This window comes from Diospyros lotus, chromosome 3 (assembly GCF_014633365.1).
Source record: "Diospyros lotus cultivar Yz01 chromosome 3, ASM1463336v1, whole genome shotgun sequence".
Lineage (NCBI taxonomy): Eukaryota > Viridiplantae > Streptophyta > Magnoliopsida > Ericales > Ebenaceae > Diospyros > Diospyros lotus.
In genome coordinates this window covers 13,333,933-13,350,846 of record NC_068340.1, presented here as the reverse complement: position 1 = coordinate 13,350,846, position 16,914 = coordinate 13,333,933, and the positions used below count along the sequence as shown (strand labels likewise).

The 16,914-nt window shown below is 38.5% G+C and overlaps 3 protein-coding genes and 1 non-coding gene across 4 annotated transcripts; 1 reads left to right on the top strand and 3 right to left on the bottom strand.

Annotated features, from left to right (window-relative positions):
• Positions 1–1,359: 1,359 nt before the first annotated feature.
• LOC127798214 (uncharacterized) lies at positions 1,360–16,584 on the bottom strand. Its single transcript, XM_052331603.1, has 2 exons — positions 16,426–16,584; positions 1,360–2,235 (listed from the first exon to the last, which is right to left on the bottom strand). The coding sequence occupies exons 1-2, from the start codon at positions 16,490–16,492 to the stop codon at positions 1,583–1,585; spliced, it is 720 nt and encodes a 239-aa protein (XP_052187563.1). The 5' UTR covers positions 16,493–16,584; the 3' UTR covers positions 1,360–1,582.
• On the bottom strand, positions 4,770–7,172 carry LOC127798211 (uncharacterized). The gene is made up of 3 exons (XM_052331601.1): positions 5,356–7,172; positions 5,154–5,272; positions 4,770–5,057 (listed from the first exon to the last, which is right to left on the bottom strand). Exons 1-3 carry the CDS (start codon positions 5,927–5,929, stop codon positions 4,785–4,787), a joined length of 966 nt encoding a protein of 321 aa, XP_052187561.1. The 5' UTR covers positions 5,930–7,172; the 3' UTR covers positions 4,770–4,784.
• On the bottom strand, positions 6,297–7,148 carry LOC127798212 (uncharacterized). The gene has a single exon (XM_052331602.1). It carries the CDS (start codon positions 7,146–7,148, stop codon positions 6,297–6,299), a length of 852 nt encoding a protein of 283 aa, XP_052187562.1.
• A 51-nt stretch (positions 16,585–16,635) lies between the features above and the next one.
• Positions 16,636–16,707, top strand: TRNAP-AGG (transfer RNA proline (anticodon AGG)). Its single transcript has one exon. It is a non-coding gene; the product is annotated as a tRNA-Pro (tRNA).
• Positions 16,708–16,914: the final 207 nt, after the last annotated feature.

Sequence of the window (16,914 nt, the reverse complement as noted above, 5' to 3'; positions counted from 1 at the left end):
TTTAGTTAAAAAAAAAAAGATATTGGGTTGGACCAACAAGTAATAAGAGGGATATTATTACTTAATACATGTGATTTGTGTTGATACGTACTATTGCTAATAATTGCAATTATGAAACGTAATAAGAAGATGTTTTCATTGGTATATTAACACATACATACAGACATGGTTTGATAAGAGTATCAGACCAAATTGTGTTAATGGTGTGATTGAACCATATCTCTAAGCAGAGATGAGCGATCAACTCAAACTCAATTATAATGCAAAATTAAAAGGACATAAACCTCTTCACTCATCTCTAAGCAGAATAGATGTCGGGACTCCACATGCGCATAGAGATGAGCAAAAGATGAGGTTTAGTTAAAGAATGGAGGGTCGGCGCCTCATCCCCACATTCAAGGGGTTTCTTTTTTTTAATTGTATCGTACACAATAAATGTTTAGGTGGAATTTTAAATTTAAAAAAACGAAATAAAAATTGTGAAAATACCTTTTTATTGTTTTTAAAAAAATTTAAAAATGAAAACGTACCAAATTAACATTTTCTACTTTTGTCATCAAAATAGTGAACAAAATCTAACAAGTCAAAATTAATGTCCTACCAAACGTACCATAATAATTGCAGAGCAAAAGAATAAACATAAAAATCAAACTCTTAACAGCAATTTACTGGATAAATTTGGCTTAGGGTTTGTTTGTTATTCTTGATGTTTTGTGTTATATTATAACTTATTGTTTCTTGTTTGATTAATATTTTTTTATTGTTGCATTGTAAATTTATTATTAAATAAACAAAAAAGCACCAAAATATCAAATAACTATTTTAAAAAGTGACATAATTATGAAAAGAAAAAAGAAATAATAGTTATAAAAGTAAATTATTAATGTTTGTGAGCCGCAAAGTTATATTTTACCAAACACCATTTTTTTAAACAAAAAATCATAAAAAAAAAAAACCGTTGCTCTTAAAGAATACAACGCAAACAATAGTAAAGATTATCATTACCGTTAAAAGAGTGGGGGCGGGGGGGGGGGGGGGGGGGGGGGGGGGGGAGTTTGGTCATGCTTTTTCATAAGTTCATTGGGTTCAGCTAGCTTCATAACCGAAGGGTCCAAACCCATCATCATTCTATCGTGGGTCCCATCATTCTAAACCTAAATCTAAACCAACTTCACAAGAAACCCCACCCAACTCAAATCACTTTGTTTTGGATTGATCCTGTCTACTCAAACTTACGAGCACCTGTAGTGCTTAGGGTTTGTTCCTTGAATCCAATTTAAATTACTTCCCCATCCACCCAGAAGAGGAAGAGAGAGAGAGGCATTTGAAGATAAAAAAAAATTTGTCATGCTTAGCAAATTTCTAAAATGAAAGAACAGAAACAAGTATGCATATATAACAAAAAAATACCTGAAAAGCCAAGGCAGAAACTAAGCTCAACAAGATAACATGCAGGAGAGCCTCTTCCTCACAGGGTTGAGTTCATCTTGTCAACACAAACATAAACATAGGATTGTCAAAATTAAGGAAAAACTATGGTGCATAATATAGTTCAGCCACTTTCCCGTCAAAAATTTTCCCATCATAAATTCTTAAACGCCGACCCCTGATTTAATTTCTGTGGATTGAGCCTCGCTAACAAAGCCTTGTTATGACAGTGCTCACTGTCGACAAAATAGAAGTTCCCATTAGCTTTAAATGTCACAAAGGGCCTATTCGTCTGAGGCGGCCTGATATCGGCGAACTTTATGGTTTTAGGAATATATGTTGCCAGCCACGACATCATCTCTACCTCAAAGCTGTCTGAACCAGGTTTCCATCTGAGCTTGTGAATATAAGGGCTCACAAACCAGTGAAGTGCAGCAGTAGTAGAAGCACTTACAAATATAACCGAAGAAGCCACTGCGCCCTTCAGGATCACATTCATGTCTGGAGATGTCATGAATGTTATGACGGGGCCTAAAGAAACAGATAGGCAGCAGGTGGACAGAGAGAGAAGTTTCACTTTCTTTATGGTATTTGATATTGGACCATAGTAAACAACCCCCGAGTCCTTATCATCATCCCCAGCTTCTCCCCCTCCACGAGGTCCTATGCTGATCTTGCCATCATCTTCTGCTGCAGCGGACTGAGACGCCCATCTTTTCTGTGCAATGGCAAGTGGTGTAGCAGAGGTGAGGTTGGTTTTGACAGCCGGGGACTGTAACCATGTTTGAAACCTATGACAATTATAACCTGCAGAAAAAAAAAAAAAAACAAAAAAGAGCTGTTAACAACCAAAATAGTGTATGCACTCCAAATACACAAAGGGAGTACCAAAGCAAGATGGAATTAAAAGTCGGGAAAACAGGGAAAGAAGAAGAAGAAGAAGAATGACAATGGTTCTTCTAAAAGCTTCAATGATAACTGGTAAAGGGATTGGGTTCGGTGCCAAAGAATTACAATCCAATTGGTATCAGTTTGGACACAGGACACAAGCATCAAAGTTCTGTGGTAACTTTGTTTAGCCATTTTCTCTTAATAATCCAGAATAAGTAAGCAAAGACGTGGAAGTTGGGTAATCTAAAAAATATACAAAATGACTTCACGTTATCACCCTCTGCTATCTTTCCTTTCCCTAAGCCATAATATTAGACAGCATCTGCAAGCCTATTAAGGTGGACATGTGAAAAAGGAAAAGGAAATATAGGATTAGAAACCAATAAACTCATGAGCCGACAGGGATAGCATTTACTGAATGTGGAAGGTCTGGTTGTGTACAATGTAAACAAATGAATGGCCAAAGTTGGAGAAACAAGAATATACTTATGGAGGCTAACTATCACAGAAGGCCAAAATTTAGCTTAAGATAATAAAGAAAAGCTTGACACATTGTGGAATAACAAAAATGTACTCCTTGGTGAAGAAAATTGAGAAAAACTATCCCACCCAAGCAGTTGGAAAAAAGATAGTTGAGTTTGCTATAGAGGAAATGACTATTGGCATTCTTTAAGTAATTAAGAAAATTCTCTCTTCCCCTAGGTAGAGAGAATTTTGGAACCCTCCTGGTGCAGTCTTCCCCCAGTGATTTGCCCCTGCAATCAGTCTTGGTTGCAACTCATCTTCCTCTATGAATCCCTTTGCCCTGTCCGCTTCTCTGCTTTCCTGTGTTTTTTCCCCTATTTCCTTCATCTTCTTCTTCCATTTCCACATAATCTAGCCCTAATTCCTAAACCATTACAAGCCCTCTTATTTTTTATTCCTGCTTCATCTGTCCTCATCTCGGTTCAATATAAGTGGTTCTCCCCTCCATAATACTGGTGCTTCTCCATGTCCTCCAAAAGGTTTAGGCATTCTGGTTGAAGCTGCATATCTATCTGGATTTGGGAACATTGCAATTTATAGAAGCTACATGGAAGTCTAGAATTTATGCAACCGACCCCACAAAGGCTGAATATGTTGTTGTTGTTGTTGTTTACTGTTATTTTGCCTCGTCGGTTAATTAGTAGTGGCATTTATGTAATTAAGGACAGTTTAGTTAGGAAGCAGGGTCTTTGCATTCCTTGTATTTAAGCTGCTGTTCTCAGCATTTGCAATAATATTCAAGGTATTATTTTTTCTCTCCCTATTGCAATATGGTATCAGAGCACTAGGGCTTGCCTTCTTCTCTTCGATTCTCATCATCGTGTTCCGACCTTTTCTGGTGACCGGCGATTTCGTTTTCTCACCCTCTTCTTCGTTCAAAGACTGCGATCAATTTCTTTCCTTCTACTTCAATCAATCATCCATATTTGTTCTATGGCGATGATAACACCAGATCTGTCTTCCTCGTCAATGAGCAATTCCGCCATTGATGACGGCTCAAGCCCTTACTTTCTGCATCATTCTGATAACTCGGGGCTGCTGCTCGTTAATCAACTGTTGACGGGAGACAACTATGCCTCATGGAGCCGTGCGATGTTGATTGCCTTCTCGGATAAAGAATAAACTAGGGTTTGTTAATGGTTCGATTTCTCGGCTATCAAGTGATGATCCTCTTCTCAATGCTTAGATCAGAAACAATAATATCGTGATATCTTGGATATTGAATTCTATTTCTAAAGAGATTTTCGCAAGTGTGATATTTTTTGATTCTGCTCATGATATATGGATTGACCTTAAGGAGAGATATCAACAAAGTAATGGCCCTCGAATTTTCCAACTTAGGAAAGAATTGATGAATTTAACACAAGGGCATATTTCACCAAACTTAAGATCATCTGGAAAGAACTTAGCAACTATAGGCCTACATGTTCATATGGTAGGTGTTCTTGTGGCGGTACAAAGGCACTAGCTGGTCATTATCACACTGAGTACGTAATGTCCCTTTTGATGGGATTAAATGACTCCTATGCAGTGTTCAAAAACGCGCTAGGCACTAGTCGGGCGCCAGGCTGGGGCCTAGCGCCTAGGGCGCCTAGGCGGGGCCTAGGCAACGACTAGGAAAAATGATTTTTTTTTTTTTTCTAAAAACCTTTTGATGTAATTTGATATTATTTTCAAGTAAATCAAAATTGAAAAAACAAGTGAAATAATGGAATTAAAACTCAGAAAATAAACTATTATATTAGTTATAAGTTCAAGAAGGTAGAAGTAGCAATAATACAACATAAACCATATCCGAAGAATCTAAGTCTAACTATCTAATTGGTCTTCTTCCTCTCCATATTCTTCTAATACACGATCTTCATCGAACTCAAAATCAAATTCATTGATTTCTTGCTCATCTTCTTCTTCTGATTGAAAATCATCTTCATGAAGCTCTCTCATTCTAGAACTTCTTCGAGCTTGAAGCATCTCGTCTGCTCCCAATGCTTCACCAACCACTTCCCAAGTGAGCCCGTACCAGGCTCAACTTCTTCATCATCTTCTCCATCAACGATCCATCCTTGTGCATTACTAGCATCACTAGCAAGTAGCACATCAACATTCATTTCCTTCTCCCTTTTGTACTTGTTCATCAATTTCGCATTAAATTGAACATAGATTAGATTGTTCAATCGACTCACGTTTAATCTATTTCTTTTCTTCGTATGTATCTACATGAATAAAATAAAAGCAATATCAATATAAATGATAACTGAATAAAGATAACTAATTGATAGTAAATAAATATAATTCATATATACACTAACCCCTTCAAAAGTGCTCCAATTTCTTTCACAACCGGATGAACTAGTAGTTAACGAGAGAATCTTTCTTGCCATTCGTTGCAAGTTTGGAGTTTGATTTCCATAAGTCATCCACCATGTAACTACATAGGTCAAACAAGTATAAAGTAAACAAATTTAATTTATACACTAATACACAATAGAAAAGATTAAAGGAATTTTATACCTGGATTATAATTGTCATCATTTTTCGCACACCCTTGAGTTGCCCACGATTTTCCAAAAGCTCCATCTTTACGAGTATACTTTGGCAACTCAACATTTATAACATGGCCTTGCAATTCACCATCATAATGATAAAACATCTCCACACAGTTAAAAAGCCCATCCATCACTTCATTATCAAGTTGTATATCCATATCCTTGAAAAAGTAGTAGGGATTCAAAAGATAAGCTGCAAAATGTAGTGGACTATCTAGCCTATCTTTTACCCTTGCTTCAATAATCTCCATAATAGGCTTATAGTTCTTTTCAAGATTATTTAAGGCCTCCTTAATATCTTCCTTTGCTTGCTTAATCTCTCCACATAAAAAGCCCATAGAAGGCTTTCTATCCGCATCAACAATTCGAAGCACCTTCACCAAAGGTGCAAAAACTTTAAAGCATATAGTCACACCATTCCAAAAAGCAATGCTCATCACAGTAGCATAGGCTACTTTCCCTTTAACAATCTTTGACCATTTGCACTCCTCCCATTCAGAGCCGGTAAACATTGCCCTCAGTTGGGCTTTTTTCTCCATCAAACTCTGTCAAGTCAAGAAAGCAGAAGCGAATCTAGTGACTCCTGGTCTTACTATATCCCTCTTCTTCGTAAATGACCTCATTAAGGACAAGGTCTTATGGTGTGCATAAATGAAGATTGTGAAACTCTTGGCCTGATCAATGACTTTCTTATACTTCGGCAATTTTCCAATACTTTCAAGCATCAAATTGATGGTGTGAGTAGCACATGAGATCCAAAAGATATTTGGCCTCTTCACCTTCAATAATTTTGCCGCTCCCATATTATTGGCAGCATTGTCGGTTACTACTTGGATGACGTTTTGTGGCCCAACTTGCTCAATGCATTTATCCACATACTCAAAGATAAGTTCACTTGTATGTGCTTCATTCTGAAGACTCTCTAGAAGAAAGGAAAGCAGTATCTGCATTAGAATTAACACATAGGTTCATGATGCTCCTTCTTTTTCTATCTGTCCAAGCATCTGTCATAATGGAGCACCCAGTTCGCGCCCACTCTTCTTCATGCTTCTTCAATAACTCTTTTATTCTGTCAACTTCCCCCTTTAATAGCAGTTCCTTCAATTGATATTGACTGGGAGGTTTGAAACCCGGCCCAAATTGACCAACCGCCTCAACAAACAATTTGAAGCTATCATTGTCAATTGCATTGAAAGGTATACCAGCTTCATACACCCATCTAGCACAATATTCACGAACAGACTGTGTTCTCTCTTTAAATAGTGCTTCACTAATAGTTTGTTGCCTTTGGGTCATTCTCGCACTCAAACAAGTTTCAAGGCTGATGGAGCTTGCAAACTTATCCATAGGGCCAAGAGTACGGGACGTTTTTCTGCTACCTAACTCTTGCAATTCATCTTCATCATCCCCTTCCACTCTTTCAGAGATATTAACAGTTGATCTCATCAAATCTTCCTCCTTCTTCTTATTTTTCCTCTTATTCTTTGCCTCGACAATAGCATTCTTACATTTGGCTTGATCAGTTGGAGAAGATTTTGGACATGCAGAAACATTTCCAGAAATGTGGCCAATGTGTTCTTTTACTCTATAAACACCTCCAGACATAATTTTATCACACAACTTACATTTAATTTTATCAATATTCTTCGGATCAATTAACATTCCATACTCCCATCCGACATCATTTGACTTCCTTTTAAGAATTGAGGAGGCCTCGGACGATGCTCCCGTACTTGCAGTCCTATCCGAATCATTCATTTCACTTCCTGTTTTTCCCTGAGTATTGAATAATATACATTGAAATTTAATTAAAACTCATTTAATGAAATCAACAGCTGTTGCTTGAAGCAGCAAGCTGACGCAGCAAGCTTGCGTATTGCTTGCTTGCTACTTGTTGAAGCAGCAAGCTTGCGTTGCTTTGCTGCTTGCATTGCTCTGCTGCGCGTTGCTTCAACAAGCAGCAAGCAAACAGCAAGTTGCTGCCGCTTGCTGCTCGTTGAAGCAGCAAGCAAGCAATACGCAAGCGAGCAACGAGCAGCTTTGCGTTGCTGCTTGTTGCTGAGTTGCTGCAGAAAGGCAAGCTTGCGTTGGCGGAGGAAGATGGATAGTTGGATACATACCGCAGCAAGACGCGATCGGCGACGAGAGAGAACGACCAACAGGCAACAGGTGAGGTCGGCAGCAACGAGATAGCAAGACCAACAGAAGAGATCAATGGCAGCGGCGAACAACCAAGAGGAGATCGAAGGCGAGAGAGAGAGAGGAGCCACAATGAACACAACCAGAGAGAGAAAGGGAAAGGGGATCGGGAAATAGAGAAAGGGAGGGGGAAAAAAGGTCGGCCCAAGACGCGCACGACCTAGGTGGCCCAGGTCGTGCGTGACCCAGGCGGCCGCCCAGGCGGTTAGGCGCCGCCTGGTCCGCCTAGGCGGCGCCGCGGCCCGATTAGTCGGCCATGGCGCATAGGGCTATCGAGTAGCCCTAAATCGTTGCGGCCGGTTGCCGCTCAGCGCCTTGGCGGCGCCTAAGCGCGCCACCTAGGCCGAATTTTCGAACACTGCTCCTATGCACAAGTTATGGGCCAGTTGTTGTTAATGGATCCGATACCACTAATCAATAAAGTTTTTGCCCTAGTTACTCAGGAAGAGAATCAAAGGAATGTTCATAATTCTGCTATTGCGATTATTTTCTTTGTTAAGCATGATACAAATAGGCTTAATCAGGGTAGATTTCAAAAGAGGGAGAAGCTTATATGCACTAATCGTGGGTATAATGGATGGACGGTCAACAAGTATTATAAGCTCCATGGTTATCCCCCAAGTTATAAACCTAAACAGCGGAACAATAACCCTAGTCAAGCTCAGATTAATTCTAATCACATAAAATCTGTTGTTGTGAGTTAGGTGTCTAGTTTAAGTGCTTGTCTTCCTCAAAACTAAGGGGTAGAAGGTTCTGTGCGGTCACTAAACCCACTACAATATCAACATTTGTTGAATATATTGAGCTCCCATTTTACAAGTGCCAAGAACAGTGCAAAATCTCCTAATGCCGCCTCCTCTGATCAAGCGTCAGGTACCTACCTTTCTATTTCTATCAGTCCATTACTTAGTTATCCTAGATAATGGATATTGGACTTCTGGAGTCACAAGTCATGTCTGCTTTAACCATTCCTCTTTTGTTGAGATGAGGCCTATTCAGAATACCTATATTACTCTTCTTGATCATACTCGGATTTCAGTTCAATCTATTGGTAGTGTTAAACTTACTCCACACGTAGTTCTAGAAGATGTTCTATATGTGGTTGTTCCAAGACAAATAAATTTAATTGTTGTAATTTGACAACAACATGGTTCACTTAAAGCAGCACAATCTCAACATGTTTGAGTTTATTGGTAAACTTGAATCACTTAAAAGAGGAGTTTAATTATCGCATGCCCGTTGGGACTAATGTTGAGGAACAACAGCAACAAAGAGACAAGTTCTTGATGGTATGGGGTTGACAGGCATTAGACCTGAACTCTCTCTAATTCAAGATCAGATCCTAGCCGATCCCATCATTCCCTCTCTAGAGGATGTTTTTGCTCAACTGCTTCATGTCTCTTCTCTGATCACAGTGCCTGAGAGCCCTTCTACAGACTCTTCAGTTTTGGCCTATCAAACTAGTGCTGGAGGAGAGCAAGGAAAAGGACTAAGTGGCAATTCAAACAGAGAAAACCACCCCAAATGCAATTATTGTCACCAGTGGGGTCACACCAGAGAGAATTGTCATAAATTGCATGGCCGACCTCCTCATGCTGCTAATGTGGTTCAAGCCATTAATCTTGACTCTTGATCTGAAGCATCAAAAGGTTAGTCATAGCCGTTTGTTCTCCTGACTGGAGCTAATTATGAGAAATACCTCAAGTCACTAAGCAGTTGACATCCTCTGTTGTTTCAGTAGCTCACACTAGTAATTTTGTTGCTTACCTTACTCAGCCTTCCTCACTTGGCCCTTAGGTTCTCAATTTTGGTGCATCTGACCATATCTTTGGTAATCAAAGTCTTTTCTCACATCTTAATAATTCCACGTCTTCCTTGTGTCATTCTTGTTAATGGTTCTAAAGCAGTTGCCAAGAGCATTGGTTAAGCTCAACCCCTTCCTTCATTAACTTTAGATTCTATTCTTTGTCTCTAAATGTCCTTTTAACCTTGTATCTATTAGTAAATTAACCCATGCTCTTAATTGTAAAGTTACTTTTGTTGATAATTCTATTCTTATGCAAGATTGGGGTATGGGACGGATGATTGTCGTAGGGGATAAGTCAAAAGGACTTTACCATCTTTTCATGCCTCCATCACTAATTCCCTGCACTTTTACTGAGTCTCCCTTATCCACAATCGCTTGGGACATCCTAACCTTTCCAAACTCCAGAAGATGATTTCAAGTCTCTCTAGTTTGCCTTTTTTAGACTGTGAGTCATGTCAACTTGGTAAGCATTGTCAAACTTCGTTTCCTAAGCAAGTCAATAATCAGGCTGCATCCCTCTTTGAATTGGTTCATACCGATATTTGGGGTCCTAGTCATGTCATTTCTATTTTAAGATTTCAATATTTTGTAACCTTCATTGATGACTATCTTAATGCACTTAGTTATTTTTAATGAAAAATAATTCTGAGTTATTCTTTATTTTTCAAGCTTTTTGTGCTAAAATCAAGAGCCAATTTCAAGCTTCTATACGTGTGTTGCAAAGTGTTAATGCCCGTGAATATTTTTCTGCTCATTTCACTAAGTTTATGTCTTCTTAGGGTTTTTTTCATCAGTCTTCTTCTGCTCATACACCTTAACAAAATGGAGTTGCAGAGCGTAAAAATCGTCATCTCATTGAAACTGCCCATACCTTTTTACTCCATAATAATGTCCCTTCTTGTTTTTGGGCTAATGCAGTTCTTACTATTTGTTATTTGATTAATCATATGCCATCATCTATCTTACAACATAAAGCTCCACATTCCATTTTATTTTCTGCTCAAACCCCATATCTTCTTCCCCTTCATGTCTTTGATTGCACTTGTTTCGTTCATGATCTAACCCTCGAGCGAGAAAAACTTTTCACCAAGTCCATCAAGTGCATCTTCTTAGGTTACTCTTGCCTTCAGAAAGGGTATAGGTGTTATTCTCCCGACAGTTAGTGTTACTTCATCTCCGTCACTATTACATTCTTCGAGTCTTCTCCCTTCTTCACCTCTTCTACTACTAACGACAATGCTATTTCTGAGATTCTCCCTATTCCTTATCTTGGTCCTCCACTACAAGTTTATCATCGTTATCTGCATCCTAACCCTCTTGCAAGTACTATTGATGTTCCAGATAGCTCATCTCCTGCTCCAACATCTTCACCTACCACGGGCCTACCACTAATTGACACTCAACCCGATGCCATTAGGAAAGGTAATCGTTCTACATGAAATCCTAATCCCATTTACACTTTCCTCAGTTATCATCATTTGTCTTCACCCTATTATGCATTTGTGTCTTCTTTATCCTCTGTGTCTATTCCTTAAACAACTAGTGAGACACTTTTAGATCCAGGGTGGTGCCAAGCAATTGATGATGAAATAACTGCTTTACATTTTAATAGCACTTGGGAATTGGTTCCCTTACCTCCTAGCAAATCTACTATTTGTTGTTGCTAGATTTATATCGTGAAAGTCAGTCCTAACAAACAGATTGATTGCCTTAAAGCTCGTCTAGTTGCAAAAAGCTACACTCAAATTTATGAATTGGATTATGGACACACTTTCTCTCATGTGGCCAAGATTGCTTATGTTCAGTTGCTTCTTTCCATGGCTGCTATGTGTCATTGGCCTCTCTATCAGCTGAACATCAAAACTGCTTTTTTTCATAGCGATCTTCAGGAAGAGATCTATATGGAGCAATCGCCAAGCTTTATGGCTCAGGAGGAGTCTGGTTCGATACGCCAACTCTGTCGCTCCATTTATGCATTGAAACAATCTCCATTAGCTTGGTTTGGGTGATTTAGTGCCATTATATGGGAGTTTGGCATGATTCAAAATGAGGCAGACTATTCTGTTTTCTTTCGCCACTCATCACATGGCAAATGCATCAATTTTGTTGTGTATGTAGATGATATCATCACCACCGGAAGTGATTAGGATGGTATTTTGTAATTAAATAAGCATATCTTTAATCATTTCCAAATTAAAGATTTGGGTAGACTTTAGTATTTTGTTGGTATTGAGGTAGCTCAATCTAATAATGGTGTTGTTATCTCGCAGAGAAAATATGCTTTAGATATTCTTGAAGAAACTAGAATGTTAGATTGCAAACCTGTTGATACGTTCATGGACCTAAATGTTAAAATCTTACTAGGACAAAAGGAGCCTTTAGCAGATTTTGGAAGATACTGAAGACTTGTTGGAAAGCTAAACTATCTCACTATCACTTGGCCAGATATTTCTTTCGTTGTGGGTGTAATTAGCTAGTTCCTGCTACCTCCAGGTGACAATCATTGGGATTCTTTGTGTCATGTACTTAGGGTTTAGCCTAGAGTTTGGATTGGAACTTAGGGAGAATATGAGGGAATTAGGATCAAGAACAGAAAGGATCGGGAGAGAATTGGACAGAAAGAGGAGATAATGGACAAAATAGAGAAAGGGAGAGACTAGAGAAATCAGAGGAGATCGAGAGAGGGAGATTGAGAGAGAATTGATGAGAGGGAAATGAGATAATTCAATTATCATTCAAAACATGCCTACCAACAAATTTGAGTAGCTTTATATAGCTACTCTTCAGAAAATAACGAACTAATGGAAAAATACAACCAAAGGAAATTACACGTAAAATGTAAAATAAACTAATTACTATTTTAGCCCTAGTAAACCATTGGGTCCTAACACTGTGCTTCACATTCTTAGATATGCCAGCTGTTGTGTTCTACAATTGAGGGCAATGCCATTTTTGAGGTTCTCCCTATTCCTTATCTTGGTCCTCCCCTACAGGTCTATCATCGTTGTCTGCATCCATAAATTTCAGCGTAGTCTTTTGCAACTAAACGAGCTTTAAAGCGATCAATTTGTCCATCAAGACCAATTTTCACGCTATAAATCCAGCAACAACCAACAATAGACTTACCAAGAGGTTAGGGAACAAATTCCCAAGTGCCATTAGAATGTAAAGCAATCATTTCATCAACCATTGCTTGGTGCCACCCTGGATCTGAAAATGCCTCACTAGTTGTTTTAGAAATAGACACAGATGATGGGAAGAAAGGAGAAGACTCGAAAAACGTAACATCAACGGAGATGAAGTAATGCTGACTGTCAGGAGAATAACACCTATACCTTTTCTAAAGGTAAGCGTAACCAAAGAAGATGCACTTGATGGACTTGACAGAAAGTTTGTCTCGCCTAGGGATCAGATCATGAATAAAACAAGTACAACCAAAGACACAAAAGGGAAGAAGATAGGGGGTTTAAGCAAGAAAAAAATGGAATGTGGAGTTTTGTGCTGCAAGATATATGAAGACATACGATTAATCAAATAACAAGCAGTAAGAACAGTATCAGCCCAAAAGCGAAAAGAGACATTATTATGGAGCAAAAGAATGCAAACAATTTCAATGAGATGGCAATTTACACTCCATAACTCCATTTTGTTGAGGTGTGTGAGCACAAGAAGACTAATGAATAATACCCTAAGAAGACATAAATGTAGTGAAATGAGTAGAAAAATATTCACGGGCATTATCACAGCACAAATTGGGTCTTAATTTCAGCACAAAAATCTTGAAAAATAGAGAATAACTCAAAACAATTTTTCATTAAAAATAACCAAGTGTATGGAGAATAGTCATAAATGAAGGTTATAAAATATTGAAATCCTAAAACAAAAATGACACGACTAGGACCCCAAACATCGGTATGAACCAATTCAAAGAGGGATGCAACCCAATTATTGACGACGCTTGGAAAAGAAAGTATGACAATATTTACCAAGCTGACACGACTCACACTCTAAAGAAGGCAAACTAGAAAGGCCTGAAAATATCTTTTGGAGTTTGGAAAGGCTAAGATGCCCTAAGCAATTGTGGATAAGGGCTAGAGACTCAATAAAAGTGCAGGCAATTGATGATGGAGGCATGAAAGATGGTAAAGTCCTTGTGACTCACGCCTACACCAATCATCCGTCCCGTACCCTAGTCTTGCACAAAAACAGAATTATCAACAAAAGTAACAAAACAATTAAGAGCACGGATTAATTTACTAATAGATACAAGATTATAAGAACATCCAAAAACATAAAGAACAGAATCCATAATTAATTAAAGAAAGGGTTGAGCTTAACCAATACCCTTGGCAACTGCTTTAAACATTGATTAAAATGTCACAAGGAAGACATGTGGAATAATTAAAATGTGAGAAAAGATGTTGATTACAAGAGATATGGTCAGATGCACCAGAATCGAAAACCCAAGAGTCAAGTAGGAAAACTGAGTAAGGCAAGCAATAGAATTACCAGTAGGAGCTACTGAAGCAACAGAGGATGTGGACTACTTAGTGGCTTGATACTAGAGGTATTCCTCATAATCAACTCCAGTCAAGAGAAGAAATGGCGATGACTAACCCTCTGATACTTCAGATTGAGAGTCAAGATTAACGGCTTGAACCACATTAGTAACACGAGAAGGTCGGCCATGTAATTTATGACAATTCTATCTAGTGTGACCCCACCAGTGACAATAATTGCATTTGGGGCAGTTTCCTCTGTTTGAATTACCACTTCATCCTCCTTCTTGCTCTCCTCTAACACTAATTTGAGAGGCCAAAACTAAAGAGTCTATTGAAGGGCCTCAAGCACTATGATCGAAGAAGAAACATGAAGTAGTCGAGCAAGAACATCCTCTAGAGAGGGAATGGTGGGACTAACTAGAGAGAGTTCAGGTATAATGCATGTCAATACCATAAAGAACTTGTCTCTCTGTTGTAGTTGTTCCTCAACATTAGTCCCAATGAGCATGAGGGAATGAAACTCCTCTTTAAGTGATTCAAGTCTGCTAATAAAATCAAACATGTCGAGATCATGCTGCTTCCAATGAACCATGTTAAACACAATATTATAGAGCCGTTGGGTATCATTAGGTAAAGAGTTTTAACTTTGTTCCATAACTGACAACAAGTCCTATAAGCTTTATACATAACATAAAGTTTAGGATCAATAGATTGCCATACTAAATTGCAAAGGAGAGCGTCAACTTTCCTCCAAGTAGCCTGTTCAACTGTAGGAATATCATCTACCTTCTTAGTCAAATGATCCTCACATCCTTGACCCAAAAGCCATAATTCAATAGATGCAGCCCAAGACATATAGTTGGCACTACCAATCAGGTTTTCAAAGGTAATGACTGGAGAAGGAGTGATAATTTGAGAGAAAATACCAAATTTGGAGCCCACATCAATAGAGGAACCAGTGCTATACATGATTTGGATGGAAGGCAACTCTCAATTCTCAAAATTTGAGTGAAATGAGGTCGAAAAGGACCCAAAACAGTGTAGAAACCTCCCTAGAACAGTCACGGCGACACATGGGGCACAGCAGTTTCTGGCAGTGGACTTCTGGGGTTAGGCAGATCGGAAGGTGCTAGTCCCGGTGGTGTGGTTGGTGTCTTGAAACAACCACCGAAAAAGCGAGATCGAAGGTGGGAAGTTGCGACACCAGTAGCAGAAGAGGTAGCACATAGCAGTGCGTGGCGACAATTCCTGCAACGAGCTTCCAAGGTCAGGCCAATTGGAACTTTCTAACACAATGGTGTGGTTGGATTTCTCAAACAACACTAGGAAGTGGGTGAACAAGTCTAGACAAGTGCAGGGAGAGAGAGAGAAGATAGGATATGGAAGCCGCTAGAGAGAGAAACATAGCGGGACTCTAGGGTTTAGGCTCTGATACTATGATAAATTAGGGGAAAAAGCCCTATGGGTGAATGATTTATATTTTCTCTTATTGATACTATTGAGTCAATTATATACAAGAAATAACAAGTAATGGGCCATGCAGTACAAGTGTAGTACAGTTAGTACTAATGTAGTACAATAGCTAAACTACATTATATACACTATTCTAACAAGACGTGAACACACAAAAAAAAAAACAAATAAATAAAAGAACTAAAACTGAAGTTTTATCAAATGCCCTTGTAAGTTATAAAGTATCATAGACGAAAGACTTATTTCTTACGATATAATTTTTGTAGTCCAATTCATTAAAGGAAAGAAAAATGGCTTGAAGTTCTTGGAGAATAAAGTAAGAACTTCCAGAACTGTGATAACACAATAAGACCAGTTGTAAAAACTACATACCATACCATTGCAACACATGCAAAGCAATACTTGAAAGTGGAGAAATGTTTTCAGACAAATCTAACTATCTGTTCAAACATGATTACTAACAAGTGATGAGGAAAAGACATGATCCCCAACTGTTCGTCTATCTAGAATACATATTTATTTAATAACATTGCCTGTAAAATTGAGGGCCTGCTTTTATTAATTATTTCTCACTCGGAAAATCCTTGGCTTGAAATTGGCCAAAATGCAAGGAGGGGAAGCACAGCTGAAGCCAATCATAGTAACCCATGTCGCTGAAATAAAAGATTGAAATTTGAAGCAATGTTCTAAAACCCTAAATTTATCCAAATTTACTTAAATAGTAAAACAAAATGTTGAAGAGCTAAAAAAAGACCAAACAATCATGCAAAATCACATTTGCAACACTTAGATGTTCTTGATCAGTGCAATTGTAGTAAACCAACAGTTTCCGATACATTCACGTCAAACATACAGGCAGCAGAGCCAAAAAGAACTAGGTTTGAACGAAATCATGGAGCAACTAATTCCAAGCAAAGTAAGCATAAGCATACTCAAATTGAATAAAGAAATAATCCATTTAGTTGGAATAGAGCAAGGTGGGAGGTTTGGCATAACTTGAAAGATCAAGAGATCCAAATGCATGCGCAAGTTTGTGTCGGTATAGAGGAAAAACCTGAGCTGTAGCTTGTGGATTTGAGATGACGAGAGGCCTGCGATCGAACCATGTGAAGTAGAGCCATTTCCTCAAGTTTCAGAAATCCGATGATGACAGCAGGCGACGAGGAGGCGGGATTGTGAAGATGAAGACGGAAAACCGAGGGTTTATAAGGTAACTGAATGAAAGATTAAGATAGAAACTATTATATAGTAAGAAATAGCCGAAGGGCATTTGGTCTAGTGGTATGATTCTCGCTTAGGGTGCAAGAGGTCCCGAGTTCAATTCTCGGAATGCCCCCTTATGTCTTTTATTTTGCTTCTTCTCTTTCGTTGATAGTTCTTACAATTTGAGACAAATTACACTACCTACCTTGAGTACGGTCTAATTACAAGGATTGTTCTTTTATTTTTAAGAATTACAAAGAATCCCTTTAATGTAAAAAGAAAAAAATAAAATAGCCATCTTACCCTGTCTTTTCAGTGTATGTTTTCTCTTGGGGTAAAT

Excerpts from the sequence above, each read along its gene's own strand:
- LOC127798211 (XM_052331601.1), bottom strand. The coding sequence starts at position 5,929 with ATGGAGAAAAAAGCCCAACTGAGGGCAATGTTTACCGGCTCTGAATGG. Across the intron at positions 5,273-5,355 it reads TGATGACAATTATAATCCAG|TTACATGGTGGATGACTTAT; the intron begins GTATAAAATTCC and ends TGACCTATGTAG. Across the intron at positions 5,058-5,153 it reads ATTGGAGCACTTTTGAAGGG|ATACATACGAAGAAAAGAAA; the intron begins GTTAGTGTATAT and ends TTATTCATGTAG.
- LOC127798212 (XM_052331602.1), bottom strand. The coding sequence starts at position 7,148 with ATGAATGATTCGGATAGGACTGCAAGTACGGGAGCATCGTCCGAGGCC.
- LOC127798214 (XM_052331603.1), bottom strand. The coding sequence starts at position 16,492 with ATGGCTCTACTTCACATGGTTCGATCGCAGGCCTCTCGTCATCTCAAA. Across the intron at positions 2,236-16,425 it reads ATCCACAAGCTACAGCTCAG|GTTATAATTGTCATAGGTTT; the intron begins GTTTTTCCTCTA and ends TTTTTTCTGCAG.